The sequence below is a fragment of the Taudactylus pleione genome, unplaced genomic scaffold (genome assembly GCF_031769625.1).
Source record: "Taudactylus pleione unplaced genomic scaffold, aTauple2 ptg000070l, whole genome shotgun sequence".
NCBI classification, from domain to species: domain Eukaryota; kingdom Metazoa; phylum Chordata; class Amphibia; order Anura; family Myobatrachidae; genus Taudactylus; species Taudactylus pleione.
Window position 1 is genome coordinate 8,659,616 of NW_028284472.1, and position 17,666 is coordinate 8,677,281.

A 17,666-nucleotide genomic window follows, 5' to 3' on the forward strand; every position below is an offset into this window, starting at 1 on the left:
GACACACTAGACGATATCGCTCAGGGAGCATATCGTCTAGTGTGTACGCACCTTAAAAAGGAGAGATCTTCAGTTGCTTTATGAGAACATCAGCTTAAAAAAAAACATAGGGGGCCATTTATCAAAATGTATTAAGGAGGGATCGCAGCGATCCCTCCATTACTGCTGGCAGCCGCACCCCCCATAGGTTTCTATGGGGGATGCGATGCTTCCAAGTTTACCAATATCCGGAATGCGATGCGAAGATGACGTTAGCCGCTGTAGCCTATAGGTTACACCGCGCATAATTAGCTGGTGGTGGGATCCGCCGCAACCCTCCCCGGCTATGGCGCATGTGCATGTATGCTCCCTGCACTGGCCGGCAGCTCTCTGGAGACATCGCAGGGACGGGCTTCTTTTCGGAGCCCATGTCCCGGATGATACATCTGGCCGCTATAATCGCATTTTGCAATGCGATCATGGGCGTTACTGGCATTCCCTGATCGCATTGCAAAAGTGATCATTGAGATGTGCGCGGACCCTCATGTTTTTGTTCTAATTCATCATCTTGTTTTTGATTTGGTTTTGGATCCCTTTTAAAAATCGATAAAGCAGATGTTTCGTACCTGTCTACATGCAATCCAAAATCTGAGTTCGGTTTTTAAATCTGAGTTCCGAACTGACTGCAGAACCGAATGGGGACTCTTTTCGACTCGAAACCCCAAAGTGTTTCCGAACTAGGGGCCTGATACAGCAGAGGACGCAGTGACTGGGTTCTTGCAGATTCCCGATTATCAGGAAACGACACATGTGCAGTACGGGTCGGCGATCCCTCACGCAGTCCGGCAGCAGACTGTCAGGCTGTCGTTGGGGGGGGAAGTAGAGAGACCAGGATCTCCGTTGTCTGACAGAGATTTCCTGGCCTCTTTTACTCATCTGTGGCGGCCGGCTTACGTGATCCCATGGTCACTCAGCCGGATGATTGTAGCGCAGATGATGCATAATGATCGGATCAGTAATACATGCAGAAGGCGTGACTCCTCCAGCTGCGTTACCGTATTAGTGTTATCACAGCTGCTTACATGTTGGCAGCTGCGATAGCCTCTGCTGAAACAGGCAATCCGAATCCCCTCGGAACCTCTAAGTTCGGGTGTGTTTGTATTTCAGGAAAACCGAACGCACATCTCTAGTTACGTCTATAAATGTATTATAACTAATCAGAAGAAACCAACACTAACCTCTGCCGCCATCTCTGTACCATTGGCGGAGTTACTAACTCATTAATAGTGAGTCGGTAACTGCGCAATTCTATTCCATTTCAAATACGAAATTGATTTTCTGTTTTGCAGTAAACTGCGACAAGACGTGAGTATAAAACTCTATTTCTAACCTTGTAGCTGCTAATTACAATATTTTTCCTTCGTAGTTGTATAATACTTTCCCGTCTGTGATGCGCTGGTTACCAGGAAGTCACAAATCCGTGCGTCGGAACGCCATAAAGACACAGGAATTTATTAAAGAGACCTTCACAAAGAGCAGGGAGCAGCTGGACATCAATGACCAGAGAACTCTTATTGACAGTTTTCTTGTCAAGCAGCAAGAGGTACCAGTGTCTTTATTTATTTTACAAGACTGGACGTGTGTGTGTATTATGATTATTGATTATTATTATTATGATTATTGATTATTATTATGAATATCATTATTATTATTATGATTTCATTATTATCCCCAGGGTTGGATTGGCCCTCAGGGGTACAGGGGAAACCTTCGGTATGACCCACCATTTGCCCTGTCAGGTTTCGGACTATGCACTCAAATTATACATTGTTGCTCTATTAGAGGCTCAGTTACAAGTTACATGGTCTCTAATGTCTGTCTAAGCCTCTCTAGGGGATGACCACAACCCAAAGCATGGACCCCCTACCACTGCTTTCCCCCAGGGGGCCATTCATGCTCCAGTCTGACACTGATTATCCCTTTACTGTTATAGCCCCAACATATTATGATGCTGTTGCTGTAATGTATGCTACCAAGGTGCAGTTTATTAACTGTCTAAAAGCTGCAAAAGCCACAGGTGACCAGATGGATGTATAGGGGGTCTCTTTATTGTAATGTCTATTATACAGTTGATGCCGCAATTGTAAATTACCTGAAAAATTGTCTGTAATCAGTGCCGGATGAACCTTCATTGGGCCTGAGGCACTTATAATAGGGGGACCCCTCACATTCATCTGGACCTTCCCCTTGTTAGCACATTGTATACTAATCAAATTATAGGGGGGGGGGTAATAGCAATTAAAGTTAGGTTAAAGGAAGTTAACTTGTAATCTATCTATTGTGCATTACATAAAGTAACAGGATACAGAAATAATTAAACAGAACAGGATGTGACAGGGGGATGCTGCGGGTGGCAGGGAGAGGCAGTGGGTGGCACCGGGAGGCACAGGGTGACAGGGAAAGGCAGAGAGTCACTAGGGAGAGGCAATAGGAGACTAGGAACTTCCTAGTAGGAATGTTTAATGTTAGATCCCCTGTTTCCCCATTCACAGATACATCCCATAGGGTCTGTGCTCTCTTTCTCTCCCACTCATGCTCCCCTGCTGCTGATTCTACCCCCTCCTTAATCAGGACAATCTTATTCCATACAAAGGGTGCGATTTACCTTTGCAACAATGTCAAGGACATGGTTTATAAACATTGCTGCATCCACAATCATAACCAAGGGTTTGGTGCCATTGTAGGAAGTATGTATGAAGTACTGTAGATGAAGATATAAGTAAGGGAAAGGGGAAGCATATGAGGGAAGAGGGCCCACAGACAGGGGTGACACAGATTGTGTAGACAGTGAGGAAGGAGAAGTTGGTTAGGATGAGAGCTAGAAGGTTATGATGATGCAGTGAGTCTTGAGAGCCTGTTTTGTAGAGGAGAGTCTGGTAGGGAGCAGCAAGGCCAAAGTCTTGGAGGCAGAAATGGGAGGAAGTACTCAGTTGGCAGGAGAGGTGGCGTGCATTTGTGGAGCGAAGCGGACGCGAGTGTGAAGGGGAAAAAGGTCAGAGATGTAAATGGGAAAGGATTGGGTGAGGGCTTTGTAAGTGTGAGCAGTTTAAATTGGGTACTGAAGGGGAAGGGAAGCCAGTGTAGGGCTTGTAGGAGAGGGGAGGCAGATGTAGTACATTTGAGCGGAAGATGAGCCAGGCAGCAGCACTGAGGACAGATTGGAGTGGAGAGAGGTGGGAGTCAGGGAGACCAGATGGGAGGTTACAGTAGTCCAATCTGGAGGTAACCTGTGAGTGGATGAGGGTCTTCATTTTCCTTAGAAGAATCCAGGAACATCTGTATGCTGTCAAGGCGCTATGTGGCTACAGTGGCCCTATCAATGGAAGCCTTGAAATCTCTGTGTACATAGGAGGAAAATGCTATGTACTGTAGCTTTAGTAGCAGTCTTATAAGAAACACTGATATATCCATAGTGAGTGGAAGCTAGGTATCTACAGTAGCACTTTCCCTGGAAGACAGGATATTTAGTATACATATGGTAAAAATGAGTTAGGTATATGACTATTCTTAGAAGAAGCCAAGAAAACCTTATATGGCCAGAGTGGGGTATGACCCATGTAGTTATCACAGCGGACAAGAATCCCTCTGGCTTGCTGCATGCATTTACTACAGCTGACCAGTACAGAACCTGGCTCATCATAAATACCAGCACTCTACTGAAAATAGCAAATGATATAGATTCCAGAGGAAAGATGACACAATTACTAAGATAGGGAATACCAATAAGTTAAAATTAAAACTTCAAAATTAATCTTTCAAACCAATATTTTAGCCCCAACTGAATAGCATGTGTAGATGTAGATATGAACGAATGTCTAATGCATAATTACTGTAGTTTACTTTATGAATGAACATATGAAATTCCCCCTTTGCTGTACATCAGTTCTTGCAAAAAAAATTATTTCATTACGTTTATTTTGAAAATCTTTCAGGAGACGCCAGAATCTGCTAAATATTTCATCGATGAAAATCTAACCATGATCGTCAGCAACCTGTTTGCTGCTGGAATGGAGACGACCTCAACCACTCTGAGATGGGCTCTTCTGCTCATGATGAAATACCCGGAGATCCAAAGTAAGATAATGAGCCCTGTTTATACCGTGATGTACAGTATCTAATAACCTAAATAAATGCAAGTGTTTGGCAAGAATGCTTCAGGCCTAATTTAACCCGGGGTCATTGAGGTTGGGTCATAAATGACCCGGGGCATTTTAAATTAAGCGTATCTTTTTAATTAGTTGTGTAGGGGTGTGCACCAGCCACTTTTTGGTGGGAGCCATTCATTGGCTGAGAGACTGGGAGTGACCTCTCTCAGCCAATGAACGCTTAGCGGCGGGGTTTCCATGGTGAAATCCCGCCGCTAAGCTCTCATTCGGGAAGTACGTGGATCGGGATTTTCGTTTTTTTGATTTGCCAAGTCCGTGGGATGCCTACTTCGGAACGAAGTGGACAGAACCTCGCATAGGAGACGGCGAGTATGGCTTTCTTCACAGGTCCCCTATGGATACTGTACTGGACAAGTGGACCGATGTTACAGGGATACATAGGTGAGTATATGTACGTGTGTGTGTGTGTACATGTGTGAGTGCATGTATGTTTAATAAACTTATACTGTTTACAGTGTTTTTCCTGTGTTTATTTAAACATTACTTTACAGGTGAACTACAGGTACCAGTGGGCCCTTAATGCCCTGCATGCTGGTACTTGTGATTCTCCAAGTACCAGCATGCGGGACAGGCTTGATGGGACCTGCAGTTCTACTTGTAAAGACAATGTTTACACTTATTATTCTTACACTCCACTTATTTATTTTTACACTACACACTATCAACCCGCCACCCACCACCAACAGGGGGGGCGTGGATAGCCCCGGGTTATCAGCCTGGGCCCGGGGTGCCTTGGAGGGGGGGACCCTTTATTGGGGGGTCCCCAGCTCCCCAGGGATCCCCGGCCTGGGCTAACTAGTGGTCAGGGCTGATGCTGCGGCTGGTTGTATTTAAGTGCGGGGGGACCCCTTTGTCATTTGTCCCCTGTATTTAAGCACACCCAGCACTGGGTCACTAAAGCCGGGGCTGGTTGCTCTTTTGGGAGGGGCATGCCATTTTCTTTTTTTACCCAGGTTTTTTTTTTATCGTGGAAGCACAGACTGGTCTCACGGACCCGTCAGTGCTGTGTCAATGACATAGATGCAAGTAGTATGGATCTCCTGGTCCGTGCGTGCATCTATGTTACTGAAATACACAGCAGCACAGACGGGTATCACTGACCCGTCAGTGCTGTGTCAATGACACAGATGCATGTAGCACAGATCTCCCAGGTCCATGCTACATGCAAATGGGCACCATAATGTTGACTGGCTGAGAGCCATGACAGACAGCTCTGTCAGCCAATCAGCGCTTTGCCCATTGAAGGCAAAGACATTTTTAAAAATGGCCGCTCGAGGCAAAACCTCGAGATCTGACACAGAGGATCGCGAGGTTTTGCCTTGATTAGGGATCCAGGGCAGGAGGAGAGATCCAAGGGGCGCCTCAGATCCCCGAAGTTTGGGAGGGTCCGCTTCTCAGGGAACCGGACCTGCTCATCTCTAGTTATGTGACGTGGCCAAACCGCTCAGTAACTGGAGTTAATACCCCTCCCTACCCGTTTCTCTCTACCAGTCAGTTGGCATCAGTGCAGAGAGCTAGACAGGCGCAAACTCCAAAAAAGGTTATCATGACCCAACCTCAATGTCTGTATAACAATTTTTTTAGTTTTTGTAATGTTTTTAATTTTTAAAGATTTCATACTTAAGTCATCGAAAAAGTTTAATTTTAGGTGAAAAATTTGTATTTTAAGTTTGTATTTTTTTTTTTTAAGACAACGTAGAAATAAAAACAAAGGCCCTCATTCAGAGCCGTTCGCTATTTGCGGTCGTTCGTTTAAAAACAAGGGGTGGCTATTCAAATGATCCGTACGCACATTGTAGTCTGTTCACACCTCTAAGTCTGAACGAGTGAGCAAAACATACGCTCGTTTATTTGTTAAAAACGCCCCCTGGCCGCTCGCATCCTACGTCATGTCCGCTATTTATTAGATTAATCGAGTACATCGACCAGCGTATGAACTGCTCGCTATTCTTGTGGTTGGTGTTTGCTACCACAAATTTGCGAGCAGTTCTGGCTATAAAATAACCCAGTGACGTGACCAATGACGCTGCTGTTTTAAATATACACACCCATAAAACGCCCGTTTTGACCTTTAAGCACGCCTGCGTTCGGATCTCCACTCCCCGTTTTCAAGCACCTTCCCCTGTTACCACCCACATACGCCTCATTCTGTCATTCAAAATAGCTGGCACTCGCTATATTGCGTACCAACGATTTTTGGCCGCAGACTGGTTCGCGCATGCGTACTACAAACCGTACGCATGCGCAGATGTGCAAACATCGCTCGGAACGAGCGTACTGCCGCTAACGAGCGGCTCTGAATGAGGGCCAAAGTTCCCTCTCAATTACTTTTTTTAATTTAATCAAAATACCTTGTTCAATAGTTCATTATTCCAAATATGCTACTAATCTTCTAAAATCATCCTTAAAATTTCAATATCCGGCATAAAAATACGTTTACTTACCATAAAATATCTCCCTTGGAGTTCATCTGGGGGATTCCTTACATCTGGGTTATGTATAGGGATCGATGGAGTCGGAAACTAACTAATTGAAACTTGCTCCCATCCCTATATAACCCCTTCCTTTCCACCTTAAGCTCAGTCTTATGTTTAGCAAAGCCGGAGGAGAGCCACGGAAAGGACTCAAACTAGAGACCACAGGTATCCAGTATGAAAAACCAAACAAGGGATGGTCCTTGGCATCCCCCAGATGGGCACCAAGGAAGAGCTTTTGTGGTAGGTAAATATATTATTTCTTTTTTTCATCCTTCTGGGGGATGTCTTACATCTGGGTTGATATACCAAAGCTCTAAGAATTTTCCGCCCAACACTGGCATCCCTTGTGCCGAATGTATGGAAGTGGTAACATCTTGTGAAAATGTGTACGGATGACCAGGTAGCTGCTTTGCAGAGCTGCTCAATCGAGGCACCATCCCGTACAGCCAAAGAGGCTCCGACAGCACGCGTCGAGTGAGCCCGAATTGAGGCCGGAACCGTCACATGAGAGGACAAATATGCCTGCCGAATCGCAGAACTGACCCATCTAGCGATGGACCCTTCTGAGGCAGGCCCTCCTCTTTATTGATGCATCAATAAACAACGCCTCAAGACTCAGGGCCTGATTCAGGCCCGCTCGCGAGCGCGTCGATGGTGGCCCAGTGCGCATGCGCACGATGGAGCTGGCTCCGTAGTGCGCATGCGCGAGACCCGGATAGCGACGGGCAAACCGTCGCTCCGGGTCACGTACCAAAGGGGGCGTGCTGTCGATGTTGAGTGACAGCGCGCCCCCTTTGGTGGACGGGCCGGGGGTGTGTGGCTGCCCAGATGGAGGCGTTCCCATGGGAACGCCTACCATCTGGGGCCGGCCCCACTGACATCATAAGTGATGTCAGTGGGAGTGCTTTTGCTCTGTTTGAGCCGAAAGCACTCCAGGGCTTGCGGCAACGAGACCCTACCACAAGGGTCTCGTCGCAAGCCCGATGGTCACGATGGTCTTGACCATCGCGACCATCTTCCTGGCCACTCGCTATAGCTGTGGGTGGTCACACACAACTATACGAGCGGCCAGGAGGCTGCTCTAAAAATCAAGAAGGACGGCCCTGATTCAGAGTGAGCACTCTGTCAGAGCGTCCGGCTCTGAATCAGGGCCTCAGTATGGTCCAAGTAATGCGAAACACATGTACCACTTTCAACAGTGCCAAGGAAGGAGCTTCACTAGACACTGAATCCTGGCATAAAGCCGGAAGGACAATATCTTGGTTGGAAAGTAGGGGTGAGCGGGTTCGAATTTCTGAAATCCGAACCCCCCCGAGCCCCCCCGATCCGAGGCAGATCCGAGTCAGGCTCGACTTTTCCCGCCTGACTCGGATCTGAAATCGAGGCAAAACGTCATCATCCCGCCTTCCGAGTCTCGCGGGTTTTGGATCCTATATAAGGTACCTGCGTCGGCGCCATTTTCTCACTCGGCTGTGGACAGTGAAGAGGGAGGGTGGGAGTTAGGGCTGGCTTGGCTGTGTAGTGTAGTGTAGTGTAGTGCAGAGTAGTGTTGTGCTGTGCTGTGCTGCGCTGTACTACTTCAAAATCCATAGGGGCTGGCTGTGTTGTGCTGTGCTGCTGTTGTTAATAGGGGCTGTGTCCACTACTTCAAAGTCCATAGGGGCTGGCTGGACTGTGTTGTGCAGTCAGTTCTCCATAGGGGCTGTGTCCACTCCAAAGTCCTGTGCAGTGTCCCAGTCCTAAAGGGGTGCTGTAGTGTTGTCCAGGGGGTGCTCTGTCCATCAGGGGTGCTCCCCCCAAGTGCTAAAAAAATAATATTTTTTGTGTGTTTGTGAATTGTGTGCGCAGTAGCCGCACGTGCATCAACAAAGTAGTGCCAAGCGTGCGCCTGTGTCATAAGTAAAGGGCCGGCTGGCTTGACCGTTAAAGGGTGCTGTAACCCCCAAAGTACACTCCAGTCCAAACCAAAAAAAAAATTATTTTCTGTGTTTGTGAATTGTGTGCGCAGTAGCCGCACGTGCATCAACAAAGTAGTGCCAAGCGTGCGCCTGTGTCATAAGTAAAGGGCCGGCTGGCTTGACCGTTAAAGGGTGCTGTAACCCCCAAAGTACACTCCAGTCCAAACCAAAAAAAAAAATATTTTCTGTGTTTGTGAATTGTGTGCGCAGTAGCCGCACGTGCATCAACAAAGTAGTGCCAAGCGTGCGCCTGTGTCATAAGTAAAGGGCCGGCTGGCTTGACCGTTAAAGGGTGCTGTAACCCCCAAAGTACACTCCAGTTCAAACCAAAAAAATAATATATTTTCTGTGTTTGTGAATTGTGTGCGCAGTAGCCGCACGTGCATCAACAAAGTAGTGCCAAGCGTGCGCCTGTGTCATAAGTAAAGGGCCGGCTGGCTTGACCGTTAAAGGGTGCTGTAACCCCCAAAGTACACTCCAGTCCAAACCAAAAAAATTATATTTTCTGTGTTTGTGAATTGTGTGCGCAGTAGCCGCACGTGCATCAGCAAAGTAGTGCCAAGCGTGCGCCTGTGTCATAAGTAAAGGGCCCGCTGGCTTGACCGTTAAAGGGTGCTGTAACCCCCAAAGTACACTCCAGTTCAAACCAAAAAAATAATATTTTCTGTGTTTGTGAATTGTGTGCGCAGTAGCCGCACGTGCATCAACAAAGTTGTGCCAAGCGTGCGCCTGTGTCATAAGTAAAGGGCCGGCTGGCTCATTTCTTAAAGACTGGTGTAACCCATAAAGTGCACTACTCTCCAGCAAAAATAAAAAAATATTTTCTGTGTTTAGCCGCACGTATATATCAAATCGATATAACATAAATGGAGGACCAAACTTTCTCCGATAAAAATAAAATAGAGAAAGATCAAGAACCACTTCCTCCTAGTGCTGAAGCTGCTGCCACTAGTCATGACATAGACGATAACATGCCATCAACGTCGTCTGCCAAGGCCGATGCCCAATGTCATAATAGAGGGCACATACAATCCCAAATGACAAAGTTCAGGAAAATGACCTTGAAAAAAACATTTAAATCAGCTGAAGAGAAACGTAAACTTGCCAATATGCCATTTACGACATGGAGTGGCAAGGAACGGCTAAGGTCGATCCCTAGTATGTTCATGACTAGTGGTTCAGCTTCACATGACGATGGAAGCCCTCCTCCCACTAAAAAAATCAAAAGAGTTAAGCTGGCAAAAGCACAGCGAAGAACTGTGCTTTCTAAGAAGATATCACAAATCCCCAAGGAGAGTCCAAGTGTGGTGGTGGTTGCGATGCCTGACCTTCCCAGCACTGGACGGGAAGAGGTGGCTCTTTCCACCATTTGCACGCCCCCTGCAAGTGCTGAAAGGAGCACCCACAGTCCACTTGCTGATATGCAAATTGAAGATGTCACTGTTGAAGTACAACAGGATGAGGATACTGGTGTAGCTGGTGCTGAGGAGGAAGTTGGCGAGGAGGATTCTGATGGTGATGTGGTTTGTTTAAATCAGGCTCCGGGGGAGACAGTTGTTGTCCGTGGGATGAAAAAGCCCATCACGGTCATGCCTGGGCAGAAGACCAAACATTCCACCTCTTTGCTCTGGCAATATTTCTATCCAAATCCGGACAACAACTGTCTTGCCATATGTACCTTATGTAAAGGTGGAATAAGTAGGGGTAGGGACGTTAACCACCTAGGAACATCCTCCCTTATACGGCACCTGCAGCGCGTTCATAATAAGTTACTGTCAAGTTCAGAAACTTTGGCTAAGACCGTAAGCAGTCCAGGGACACCTAAATCCCGTTGTCCTGTTGTATCCAAGCGCCTGCAAACCACACCGTCAACTCCCTCCTCGTCAATTTCCTCCTTAGTCAGGATCGGAAGTAGTCCTGCAGGCCATGTCACTGGCATGACTGACTCTCCTATCCGGGATTCCTCCGAAGGATCCTGCATTGCTACGCCTCCTGCTGCCGCTGCTGCTGTTGATGCTGCTGGGAGTCGTTCATCATCCCAGAGAGGAAGTATGAACACCACTACTTTTACTAAACAATTGACCCTCCAACAGTCCTTAGCGAGGAGGATGAAGTACGGCAGCAGTCATCCTGAAGCAAAACGTATAACTGAGGCCTTGACTGCTATGTTGGTGTTAGACGTGCATCCGGTATCCGCCATTAGTGCAGTGGGATTTAGACAATTGCTGGAGGTAGTGTGTCCCCGGTTCCAAATCCCGTCTAGATTCCACTTCACTAGGCAGGCGATACCGAGACTGTACAGAAACGTCAGAAAAAGTTTCCACAGTGTCCTGAAAAATGCCGTTGTACCCAATGTCCACTTAACCACGGACATGTGGACAAGTGGAACAGGGCAGACTAAGGACTATATGACTGTGACAGCCCACTGGGTAGATGTATCACCTTACGCAGCAACAGCAGCAGCGTCACCAGTCGCAGCATCTCAGAAACGCCAGCTCGTTCCAAGGCAGGCTACGCTGTGTATCACCGGTTTCAGTAAGAGGCACACCGCCGACAACCTCTTAGAGAAACTGAGGGAAATCATCGCCCAGTGGCTTACCCCACTTAGACTCTCCTGGGGATTTGTGATATCTGACAACGCCACCAATATTGTGCGGGCATTACATCTGGGCAAATTCCAGCACGTCCCATGTTTTGCTCACACAATAAACTTGGTGGTGCAGAATTTTCTGAAAAGCGACAGGGGCGTGCAGGAGACGCTTTGGGTGGCCCGAAAAATTTCAGGCCACTTTCGCCATTCAGTGACTGCGTGCCGAAGACTGGAGCGCCAGCAAACACTCTTGAACCTGCCCCGCCATCACCTGAAGCAAGAGGTTGTGACGCGGTGGAACTCAACCCTCTATATGCTTCAGAGGATGGAGGAGCAGCAAAAGGCCATTCAAGCCTATACATCCACCTATGACATAGGCAAAGGAGGGGGTATGCACCTGACTCAAGCGCAGTGGAGAATGATTTCCGTGTTGTGCAAGGTTCTCCAGCCCTTCGAACTTGCCACACGTGAAGTCAGTTCAGACACTGCCAGCTTGAGTCAGGTCATTCCCCTCATCAGGCTTTTGCAGAAGCAGCTGGAGAAAGTGAAGGAGGAGCTAAGACGGAGCGATTCCGCTAGGCATGTGGGACTTGTGGATGAAGCCCTTCATTCGCTTTGCCAGGATTCCAGGGTGGTCAATCTGTTGAAATCAGACCACTACATTTTGGCCACCGTGCTCGATCCTAGGTTTAAAGCCTATGTGGTGTCTCTCTTTCTGGCCAACACAAGCCTGCAGAGGTGCAAAGACCTGCTGGTGAACACACTGTCAGCTGATGCGGAACGTGACACGTCAACAGCTCCGTCTTCATTTTCTCCCGCAACTGGGTCTGCCAGGAAAAAACTTAGGTATCCTAAGCAACCCGCTGGCAGTGATGCAGGGCAGGCAGGACCAAGTTTGGACATCTGGTCCGGACTGAAGGACCTGGCAACAATTTCTGACATGTCTACTGTCACTGCATATGATACTGTCACCATTGACAGAATGGTGGAGGATTACATCGGTGACAGCATCCAAGTAGGCATGTCAGACAGTCCGTACCTGTACTGGCAAGAAAAAGAGGCAATTTGGAGGCCCCTGTACAAACTGGCTCTATTTTACCTGAGTTGCCCCCCCTCCAGTGTGTACTCCGAAAGAGTGTTTAGTGCAGTCGGGAACATTGTCAGCGAAAGGCGTAGGAGGTTGCTTCCACAGAATGTGGAGAAGATGATGTTCATCAAAATGAATTATCAGCTCTTCCTGGGAGACCAGCCTCCAGAACGTACAGAGGGACCTGTGGTGGTGGATTCAAGTGGGGACGAGTTAATACTTTCTGAGGATGAGGATGTACACACTGAAGAGGGTGAGGAATCGGTGGATGAGGAGGATGAGGATGACATCTTGCCTCCGTAGAGCCAGTTTGTGCAGGGACAGATTAATTGCCAGCTTGTTTTGTGGGGGCCCAAACGAACCAATCATTTCAGCCACAGTTGTGTGGCAGACCCTGGCGCTGAAATGATTGGATTGTTAAAGTGTGCATGTCCTGTTTATACAACATAAGGGTGGGTGGGAGGGCCCAAGGACAATTCCATCTTGCACCTCTTTTTTTTCTTTATGTACAGTATGTACAGTTTGGGGCCTAGTTTTTCAAACTGCCATCCTGTCTGCCACTGCAGTATCACGCCTAGATGGGTCACGTGTTTGTGCCGCCCACTCGTGTCGCTTAGCATAGTCATACAGCTACCTCGGTGCAACCTTTTGGACATAAAAACACTATTGTGAGGTGTGAGGTGTTCAGAATAGACTGGAAATGAGTGGAAATTAAGGTTATTGAGGTTAATAATAGGATAGGAGCAGAAAAACCTACAAATTCTGTGATTTTAGCTGTTTTTATGCTTTTTTTCAAAAAAATACAGATCCAAAACACAAAACCCAGAACCCAAAACACGGAAGGGTGGTTTTGGCAAAACCAATCCAGATCCAAAACACGAAGAAAGATCCAGATCCAAAACCAAAACACGAAAAGTGGCCGGTGCACACCCCTATTGGAAATCCGATACCACCTTTGGCAGAAAGGAAGGTTTAGTGTGTAACACTACCCTATCCTCATGAAAAATAATAAGCAGAGCTTTGCAGAAAAGAGCCGCTAATTCAGGCAATAGCCAAACAGAGCAAATCAGAGTTAAGCCCGCTCAATACAAAACCTCGCGACCCGACAGCGGGGTCGCAAGGTTTTGCCTCGGGTGAGGGAACTGGGGCAGGCAGGGAGATCCGAGATTAGCTTGGATCTCCGAAATTTGGGTGGATTCGGATCTCTGAGATCCGAACCCACTCATCTCTAATAGAGATACAAATTATATTAGAATCTATCTATATAATATCTCTCAGACAAAAACCATCTTGTTTTGTGTGACTGGGTGAAACTCGATCATGGAACACCCTTCAGACAGTGCCGTATACCGGGGAATGTGTGGCAAAGAGTCCTAGTCCAGTACCACTTTCATAGTAGGCTGTGACCACCTACCTACTCCCAAACTTCCTTTCAGGTGTAATCTGTTTAGATGGAGCCCCCAACACTTTTAAGTAGTGACCTGGTGATTCTCCTTAAGGAGCTTGTAGCAGGACATGATAGGGAAGGAATCCCTACCTATCCAAGTCCTGTGGGGCTGAAACTGAGCACAGTATGTGATACATTGGGCCATATTCAATTAGCGGCGAAAAGCCGTTACCGGCTATACTTTTTCGCCAGTGACGTCATTTTTGCAGGATTCAACTTATCCACGTATTCAATTCTTCAATATCACCTATGAATAGGTGTCGAAAAAAAGTGCAGAATTGGGGTTTTGGGGTACAAACTTCTAAAAACCACCCTGCACCCCTTGGACAGTCCCCCAAAGGTATTCTGTGTCAAAACATTTTTAAAAAGTACCACAGGACACCCCAACCAAGTACTTTCATTTTGGGGGCAAAAAAAACAAAGTTGGGGGACAAAGTCAAAAACTATTGAAATAGACTCAAGGGGGGTCCCCAAGTATGCCCCAGGTGTTTTTTTGATTGCAGGTGGTTGCGGCAGGTGGATTTTTCACAATTTTTCAAACTTCACTTTAGCAACTTTAAAATATGCTAGCACCCATTTTCATGTGCCCCAAATTTGCTGGGACTACTAATTTGTTTTTTTTTTTAAAAGTTGCTAAATGCTGTTCTTCATCACTTTCACAAAGACGCTAAATAGCACCTATTGAGACCATTTAAACTCCCCAAATATCTTCAGCAGGGCTATTCGGGGGTACCCATATTGAACCCCAATGTCAGAGCATCTTTTGGGGCGTGTCAGGCTGATTTCCCCAAAAATAACAGCACTTTTAGCTCGTTTCGTTTTTGTCGGGTGCTGCTTTTGCCGATTTGGAATTGAATACGGGGATACGAGCGCAATACTATTCCGCTCTAAAACCCAGCGAAGTCAGTGAAAGGTCTGGCAACTGACTTTTCGCTCCTAATTGAATATGCCCTATAGCCTGCCACCTAATGATTTTTTTTTTAAAGCCATTTAATATATATGGCCCCAATATAGGGGTCGCATCAGATATTAAACTTAACACCAGATACTACACTTGATCTTAGCCAAACAAACTGGGAATGGTTGTTATTTCCATACATAAAATGTATAGCAAATTACTTATCTAATACATTATGTTAAGGGCCCCATGCATCTGTGATGGATTGCTGCGATCATGCAATGCTGCAACCCAGGATCGCAGAAATCCAACATGTTGGATTTCACCGATATGACAATCACGATCAAAAAATGATCGTGATTGTCAAATGGGAGAAATTTTAACATGTGAAATTTCAGCGATCCTGTGACGGATCGCTGAACATCGATGGTCCCTGGTTGGCATTTCCAACTGGCAGGTTGGTGTTTCCGCTCCCATCGCGACGATCCGTCGCAGATGTATGGGGCCCAATACTCTGTCTTGTAGCATTTCTGTTGTACAATCAAGAAACGTAGTGGTGTGCTCAAAGCTTTAATCACATAGTGAGACACACCCTAATCTAATTATGCAATGCCCCTAATGCTGGGCATAGCCATACAATTATCTGTCCAATCTGGCTTGTTGGAATGAAAACCTGGTAATGTATGGGAGCAAATGACAGTCAATCATATGGTTTCAAACACTGGAAAACAGACAAAAAACAATTGTTTAAATTTGTTAAATTCGTGTGTTTTAAGTTTAACCAATTTTTCTGATCGACCATTTTTGCCTGTTTCCAGTGTTAGTGAGCAAATAGTCGATTGTCATTTGCTCCCATACATTACCACGTTTTCATTCCAACCAGCCAGATTGGACAGATATCTGACAGCTAATTGTACAGTGTATGCCCAGCATTACAATTGCAGTATCTTACCTCCCAGGAAAAAAACTGCTAAATGTTACTGCCTAGACTTCCTTAGAACCGTGCAGTAAAAGATGCTTATATACAGTATACATCACAATGTTATAAGCCCAAAATAGATCACCAGGTTAATACTAAAAAATAATAATAATCCTAGATAAACTGCTTATCTCTAATGTACAGCCAATCTGTAATTTGCAGTGAGTCTCAGCCAGGGCAGAACTCCAGCAGCTCAACATCCCATTTGTGCATGTCTCTGAATCCCAGAAACACCAGGTTAAATACATAATAGTAATAATCCCAGTTTTGCTGCTTACCTGGTCAGCCTCCATCCCCCAGTGCCTGCTATGATTTCTACACAGACTTCAGCCGCTGTGGCTTTATAGCAGCTTGTATTAATCAAAAATAAATACTTGGGGGAGTGGAGGCATGGCCGGCCGCAGGGTCCTGCTGTTCAGGACACCTGTAATCTTAGACTCCGGCGTCCGCGGCCCGGCCTGATGACGTCCCCGCTGCGTGACTACATGCGCAGCGGTCATTTACTCACTATTGTCACATAGCCTCCAGCACTTGTAGAATACTTCACCAGCCGTACGCTCTTTGTGCAGCAGCGCTCTATCGCTCCATCGCTCCGGCTACCAGTCTTAGTCTCCGGCCTGGAAACTACTTGCGGCCCCACCTGATGTCACCGCTGTGCGCCTGCACGTGTCAGCGGCGTCCTGGAACCAGCAAAAATCCCTCTCTGCTTTAAAAGCAGCAGCATATTGCTGCTTCTGTAACACTTAGGGCGCACATCCATACGATATTAACGTGCGATTGCACGATTACAACATCGCACAGTCGTTCATTAAACTGTGCAGTGGCCACACTGAACAATTCAGTGCAGGCACCCTCCCTCATCCCCGAACATGCCCAATCCGTCATTATCGGCAGGTTGACCGGCATGTTCAGGCGATGATTGATGTCGGAAACGACCAGCGGTAGCGCACATCGCTGGTCGTTTCCAACATTTTCATGCACGATTAATGAGCAGTTGAACGATAACGATGTCGTTATTGTTCAAGCTCTCTGGTTAATCGACAAGTGGATGCATCCCCCAGATTGCATGAAAAAGGAATATACCCGGGTCATAATGACCCCAACTCAACGTCCGTGTAACAACTTCCCACCACGATGACGGCGAGTTAAAAAAAATTAGCAAAAATGATTGTAGCCTTGAATGAGATTTCTGAAGCCCGTGTACGTGATTTACAACTGTATACTATAGAAAGAAATGATTTACCAGGTTACATGCCAAAACCTTAAAAGAATTGACCAGTTTGCTAATTGCATAAATATGAGAGATCTCGATTTGGCATATTGTAGTTCTGGTCACAGTACGGCTCATTTTTCCCTGTTTCCTCCTTTCTTGACTACAGAAAATGTTCAAAATGAAATAGAAAAAGTCATTGGGTCAGCAGGACCTCAAATAGAACATCGGAAGGATCTGCCCTATACAGACGCCGTCATCCATGAGATTCAGAGATTTGCCAACATAGTACCAACTAATCTCCCACATGCCACAGCCCAGGATGTCACCTTCAGGGGGTATTTTTTACCAAAAGTAAGCAACAAATATTAGTGTTGTGATGCGTCCTGTACTTGTTCGCAAACTAAGATAAATGAATGCATGCCAGGATTACAGAATAAGCCGCTTCTGGTTAACCAGTTGGCCACTCATGTCGGCTAAGAATTGTTGTTGACCTTTAAATTCTTCACATGCTACTAGGGAGTTCTCTTACTAAACAAATGTATTCGGGTAAGAGGCGTAATGCCTATTTAGTCTATGTATCTGAGATGGACTCTATTATATCATGGCTATTATATCTGAGGTGTGTGATAATATTAATAAACAGTGGGCAGTGTGCCAGTCTGCTGGATAACTATAGAGGGTTATCAGTCCTCTATTATGCAGAGCACAGCTTTCATGTCCACTGCACCCTTAGGGGTCTATTTACTAAGCAGTGTTAGGAGACAGAGTGAAAAGTGATAAGTAAGTGATAAGGTACCAGCCAATCAGCTCTC

The 17,666-nt window shown here is 46.4% G+C and overlaps 1 protein-coding gene, 1 long non-coding RNA gene and 1 pseudogene across 3 annotated transcripts in view; 1 reads left to right on the plus strand and 2 right to left on the minus strand.

Annotated features, from left to right (window-relative positions):
- Window positions 1-17,666, plus strand: part of LOC148533744 (cytochrome P450 2K6-like) — a 68,649-nt gene that overhangs the window by 44,614 nt on the left and 6,369 nt on the right. For both annotated transcript variants that reach the window (XM_088467235.1, XM_088467236.1), the window contains 3 exons: window positions 1,406-1,582; window positions 3,972-4,113; window positions 17,021-17,205. In XM_088467235.1, coding sequence (XP_088323361.1) covers window positions 1,406-1,582; window positions 3,972-4,113; window positions 17,021-17,205 — 504 coding nt within the window. The remainder of the gene's footprint in view (window positions 1-1,405; window positions 1,583-3,971; window positions 4,114-17,020; window positions 17,206-17,666) is intronic.
- The window catches only part of LOC148533745 (uncharacterized), a 40,151-nt gene that overhangs the window by 11,248 nt on the left and 11,237 nt on the right, over window positions 1-17,666 (minus strand). The gene's annotated exons all lie outside the window — the stretch shown is intronic.
- On the minus strand, window positions 14,732-14,849 carry LOC148533746 (U2 spliceosomal RNA; annotated as a pseudogene).